At 38.1% G+C, this 6,410-nt stretch overlaps 1 protein-coding gene across 1 annotated transcript in view; it reads left to right on the top strand.

Annotated features, from left to right (window-relative positions):
• Positions 1 to 1,352: 1,352 nt before the first annotated feature.
• Positions 1,353 to 6,410, top strand: part of KLKB1 (kallikrein B, plasma (Fletcher factor) 1) — a 20,625-nt gene continuing 15,567 nt past the window's right edge. Inside the window, exons 1-4 of the mRNA XM_010835810.1 lie at positions 1,353 to 1,473; positions 2,070 to 2,128; positions 4,097 to 4,259; positions 5,992 to 6,098. Coding sequence (XP_010834112.1) covers positions 2,071 to 2,128; positions 4,097 to 4,259; positions 5,992 to 6,098 — 328 coding nt within the window. The 5' untranslated portion in view covers positions 1,353 to 1,473; position 2,070. The remainder of the gene's footprint in view (positions 1,474 to 2,069; positions 2,129 to 4,096; positions 4,260 to 5,991; positions 6,099 to 6,410) is intronic.

The raw sequence follows: 6,410 nt of genomic DNA on the forward strand, positions 1-6,410 counted from the left end.
CAGGGCAGTTTTTTTCCCATCACCTTTTTTTTCCTGATGAGGCCAGTAGCAAAGGAAATCACCAATTTAGATTCTTTAATATTGCACAAGTCAGAGGATTCCCTTTTGTTGTTTGCTGGTATGTCAGTTGATACCCTGAATTTAAATGGATATTTAAATATGCAGTCTGAATATTTGAAATATGCTACTTCATTACAGCCAGAAAAAAACGTTTTACTGGCAACATTTTCCTACATTCTTAATAAACATAGTTCTGCACTGCAGTAACATGCATTAAATATTTATTTAAGAACTCCCTAAAAATCTAATTTATTTGCCAGAAAGATGTACTGCATCTTTGAAGAACAGTTAGAAAACAAAGGAGATTTAGTGGGCAAGGGATTGTAGTCTTTACATATTTTTAAAAGTAGAGGAGAGAGAGTAAATCATTTCGTATAGATTTAATAGGTCAATCTAGAATGATGGATAGAAGTCGCAAGGAGATATATTTCAGTATATAGGGAGATTTTTTTCTTTAAAATAAAATTCCCTGAACAAGAATAGGCTCCTAGGAAAACCAGCATGTTTCTTTCCAGTCTGCTGCTGCTGCTGCTGCTAAGTCGCTTCAGTCGTGTCCGACTCTGTGCGACCCCATAGACGGCAGCCCACCAGGCTCCCCCATCCCTGGGATTCTCCAGGCAAGAACACTGGAGTGGGTTGCCATTTGGTCTAGGTGTCCTGAAAGAGAAGTCTACATTCTAGGCTAGGAGTGCTAACTCTATCTGAAAAGGGGCAGATGGTAAATCTTTTCAGCTTTGCAGGCCATACTGTCTCTATCACAACTACTTAACTGTATAGGGTAAAAGCAACTATGGATAATACAGGAGTGAATGAGCATGAGTGTTCCAATAAAACTTCATTTATAAAAACAGGCACTGGACCAGATTTGGTCTGTGAACAAATTGTCAAACCCTGCTACGTTCTAATTCCTGAACTGGATGGGAGGAAGTCCTAAATATTGGTCAATTCCATTCCATCCTACAAACCTCACTGTTACAGGATTCCTTCACAAAGGAAGGCATGGATACCATTTGCTAAAAGGCTCATCATGACTTCCAGGAGGATGGATCCCTTTCCACCCCCTTATTCATATGTATCCAGGTCATTATACTGGAAATGTCTAGTTAGATACATTATGAGCCCCAAATAACTAGGAATTTGGGGGACATTTTTAAAAATGGAAACGTGTACATGAATTATGTGGTCCTATTATGAAATAGTTAACATATTAAATAGTTGAACACAGAAATGGGATGTTCATAGAATATGTTGACAGGACAAAAAGTTGAAACTCTTGGCAGAACACCAAAGTCAATATCGGAGCCAAGCAAATACTGCGTGCAGAGCCCTATCGGGAAAGCTTGAAGACCGGCCATTTTTCAATGGCAAGAGACACCCTCAGCTCCAGAACCACGGAAGCAATTGTGCTTTCAGGTAGAGGATTTCTATTATTCTGATTGCTTCCAAATAGGTGTTTTTTTTTTTTTCCATTAAGCATTGTTTTTACTTTATAAAGCAACTATTAGTTGACATTCTAATTTCCTGTGTATTTAGAGAATGTAGAAGGAACTGATGCTCTTATATGTGGAAACATAAGAGTAAGATATTTTTCAATCAAAGAGAACATTGATTAAAAAGTTTAAAATGGGCTTGAATATTTGGAATATCTATCCTTAGGGATTTTGGACAGATACCATTACCATGGTTTACAGTAATTTTCCTTTTGCTCAAATCAAGAGGTTTCACAAATGTTTAATTTCCCTCTACCAATTCCCTTCGCATAATTGCTAAGAACATAGGTACCAAATGGACAATAAACACAAGAGTAATCTAGAGGTCTCAATTTGTATCTCATGCCAAGTCCTTGAGCGTAAAATGTTCAGAAAACCATTGCCTTCTATACTGATAATTGTGTGCTTAGATTTGCTATCCAGACATTTACAAGAAAATCTGTATTACCTTAAATTAAGATTCGTGTTAAATATGATCTATAAACAGTAGAGTTATGTGCCTGTTGCTTTGTCTTTTAGGATGATTGCACTCAGGCAAGCAGCTTACTTTATTTGCCTGTTTGCTACAGTTTCCTGTGGTGAGTGGATTATCTCTAAGATGCAAAGTTAAGGGTGAGGGGGAGAGTAATCAAGCAAGACATCCGACCCTCAGGACACATATCCTTTTAAGGTTCAGCACCAACTACCACTTGGCAGATATATCATCCTAGACACACCAGAAGGAGGGGCCCATAAATGAGAATGTCTTGGCAGGTGTCGACAGAAACTTCTGTTTGGAAAAGACTCTCCACAAAGCAGATCTTAAAACAGGCAGCCCTCTATTCTTATTATCAACATTAAAAAATCAACTTTATCTGAATATTCAGAAGAGTGCTAGGTATTTTATAGCATCTGGGTCCAACCCGAGTACCATAATATGTACTCAGTACATATTTTTACTCTTTTAGACTTCTGGAGAATCATTTCAGAAAAGGAAGTACCTAATTTATATTTAATTTAGGAAGTCATCTATTTGAATAGTTTGAGTTTCACCATCAGGTTTTTATCTTATTTCTCTTTCTATTCATTAAAATTTCACAGAATAGGAATGATTTTAGACACTGTTTTTCATTAATTATTGTAGAATGGAGTTTTTATGATGCCACCATTATGGGTGGTTTCTGAGTCTTTGTTGACTTAAGAAGACCACATCACAATGATGTTTATGGCTAAGACAAACACTTCTAAGTGTCTAGGGTGAGGGTTACATTTGGCAAAAAATAAATTTTTAAGGAAGAAGCTTTTATCCCCTAAACCAAACTCCCCTCCATCTGTCCCCTCATTCCAAATTGCTCTTCTGAGCCATAATCATTACCACATACAAATACACTGAATGCTGAAGAGTAGAAGCCAGAGATGCTGTGAACGATGGTCACTTCAATTTGATTATTTTTGAAAATAATTATGATCATGCTAGGGAAATTAGAGGTGCAAATTAGCAGAAAATGAGAAAATACTTGTCATCTGTAGTCTTATAATACAGAGATGGGCTTTGTTAAAAATATCTTTTTCAGATATTTTTCTGCATGTGTCTTTATACACTCTGTTATTAGATACTTTTTTGTAACTTATGTTTCCCATTTATAGTGATCTTTCAAACAGATAAATATATATCATGTTTTTGGAGCTTAATATTCTTCTCTATCAGAGAAGGCAATGGCAACCCACTCCAGTACTCTTGCCTGGAAAATCCCATGGATGGAGGAGCCTGGTAGGCTGCAGTCCATGGGGTTGTGAAGCGTCAGACACGACTGAGCGACTTGACTTTCACTTTTCACTTTCATGCATTGGAGAAGGAAATGGCAACCCACTCCAGTGTTCTTGCCTGGAGAATCCCAGGGACGGGGGAGCCTGGTGGGCTGCCGTCTATGGGGTCGCATAGAGTCGGACACGACTGAAGTGACTTAGCAGCAGCAGCATTCTTCTCTATTCATGATATTTTTGTATGCACATTCTTATATACATGTTTATTTCTGTAGAAAAAACTTTGGAAATTAAAACACCAGATATAGTAAAGTGTGCATATTTTTGAAGGTTTTATGATATATATCATCAAATTACCTTCCAGAAAAGTTGTTCCCATGTTAGAAGATAGGGAGAAACCAAGCTAAGATGGCATTTGAGGGAAAATAATTTATGTACAAATTATTATGGTTGAGCATTATAAATGAAAATCAACCAAGTATTTTTATGCATAGGTACCCAAAAACTAATTTTAACATCATGCATCAAGCCCTAATATAACACTATTTCAGGAATTCCTTGGCTGTCCAGTGGTTAGGACTCTGTGCTTCCACTACAGACATGGGTTCGAGCCCTGGTCAGGGAACTAAGATCCCACATATTGTACAGCAGGTATATTTCATCCTGCTTCTGCATTTAGTCATGTCATAAGATCTCTGGGTATTCCATGGACCAATTAGGAAGGTTTAGAACGCAGATACATTTCTTTTAAAATTATTATTTCTTCCACATTAATGTGTCTTTTTTCAATGATTCTGTCATAGGATGCTTGACTCAACTATATCACAACACCTTCTTCAGAGGTGGGGATGTATCAGCCATGTACACCCCAGATGCCCAATACTGTCAGCTGATGTGCACCTTCCACCCTAGGTGCTTGCTCTTTAGTTTTCTTCCTGAAAATTCAACCAGTGATGCAGACAAAAGGTAAACGCTGATATTTCTTTATTGGGGAAGCCATTTTTCAAAATGGAATCAGTTGTGTGCACCATATAGCAAGATTATGTTTCTAAATGGCCAGCTTCATTGGAATCACCTAAGCAGATTCTTAGGCTCAAGCTCAGACCTATCAAACCGAAGTCTCTTGGGCCTGGAAATCTGCATTTTAAACAATGACTTAGAGCCATAGAAAGTAGTCTTTTCCTATCCAAGACCTCAAGGAAAACATTTGAAAATCATTGAGTTAAGAGATTATCTCGAGAAAGGGTCTAACGCTGCTGCTGCTAAGTCACTCACTCGTGTCTGACTCTTAGCGACCCCGTGGGCTGCAGCCCACCAGGCTCCTCTATCCATGGGATTTTCCAAGCAAGAGCACTGGAGTGCCATTGCCTTCTCCTGAAAGGGTCTAATAATAGGTGAATATTTCACCTGAACAAGAAAGGTACTTGCTGTCTGATGCATGATCACACTTATGGATAGCATAGTTCTTAAGATACTATAGAAGGCAAGCATTTTGTTGAGAAAATAATTAAAATCCATCTTGTAACCTTGGGAGAAGGGAGGTCTGAATGATGCCTATAATGAGCCAGTTTGGCCACCTACAGTATTCATGGCATGTGTATGCCTACATGTGCATGCATGTGTGTGTGTGCACGCATGTGTGTGTGTGCACACATGTGTGGACATGAACATATATTGTTAACTGGTAATTTGAAAAAGTAAGAGCATTTGAAAAGTAGTTGGTAATGAAGTCTTACTCAGTCATAAAGTTGCTCAAGTACAACCACAGTTTTATTATAATTTTCTTTACTTTTGATCAATATCCAGAATGAATGTTTCTTCCTTGTTCCCATTTCCATATCCATAATTCTTTTCCTTTATCTTTATTCTATTTGAATTAAAAACTAGGAGTTAGACTGTCATTCCATGATTCTACAAGGAAAATGAAAATGAAAAGGTTAGCCGTGTAATCATGTCCGACTCTTTGTGACCCCATGGACTGTAGCCTACCAGGCTCCTCTGTCCATGGAATTATCCCAGACAAGAATACTGGAGTGGGTAGCCATTCCTTTCTCCAGGTAATTTTTCCCAACCTAGAGACCAAACCCAGGTCTCCTGCATTGCAAGCAGATTCTTTACCATCTGAGCCACCAGGGAAGCCCTCTACAAGGGAAAACTTGTATAGCAAACCTAGACTGTATGTTAGAGGCAGCAACTTTTCATTTAAAAAGTTGAATTGGGTTCTAGAATCCTTTTAAATAAGGAAAGTACATAAAAGTTGACATTAAAGACAGAATGAAGTTTTTTAGTAGGTGTGGACTGTAAGGAGTTAGTAGTCAGGATGAATACCAAATATAGATGCAACTCTCATGATTGATTTAATTTCTTAAATGAAAATATTTATAACAACAATCACCAGGTGGGAACATAATTCCCACAAAGTTTGGGAACACAGGAAGAATCATTCCCTCTTTTATATGATTGACTTTCTCTACTTGAAATGTGAATATAAAGGAAAACAATGCTAAAGGTAGGTATTACAAAGATTGTTAGGTATTAAGGAATTGCCTCTAAGGATGTTTTTTTTCCCAGCAGGTCTCAGGCATGCTGTAGTATTTTCCTTATTTCCGGCTGTATTTATAAGTGCATAGAAATGCTAGACATTTCCTCAATGTGTGTTTATCATTCTATTTCTTATTAAACTACTTTTAAAAAACAGGTTTGGTTGCTTCTTGAAGGACAGTGTTACAGGAACCCTGCCGAGAGTGTCACGGACAGGTGCAATTTCGGGACATTCTTTAAAGCGATGTGGTCATCAAATTAGTGGTAAGGTGTGATTTCTGAGCTCAGTTTGAATGGACAGTGGGTCTACCTTAGAACAGCTTCTGCTCAAACTCTGTAGCACCACGCGCTTTTGGAACGGAGCACTTAGAAAGATAACAGAGATGGGGTTGTATTCTGGATGCACGCTCTTATCTTCAGCAGTCCTCTCACACTTGAGGAGCCTCTATCATTTATGAGGCTGGCACTTTGGTGTCAGATGTACAGAAAGTAAATACACAACCAAATAATAGTCTCCCCTTGACTCCCAAACAGAAACAGACCGACAGAGAACAAACTTAATGGTTACTAACAGAG

This window comes from Bison bison, unplaced genomic scaffold (genome assembly GCF_000754665.1).
Source record: "Bison bison bison isolate TAMUID 2011002044 unplaced genomic scaffold, Bison_UMD1.0 scf7180017864050, whole genome shotgun sequence".
Lineage (NCBI taxonomy): Eukaryota > Metazoa > Chordata > Mammalia > Artiodactyla > Bovidae > Bison > Bison bison.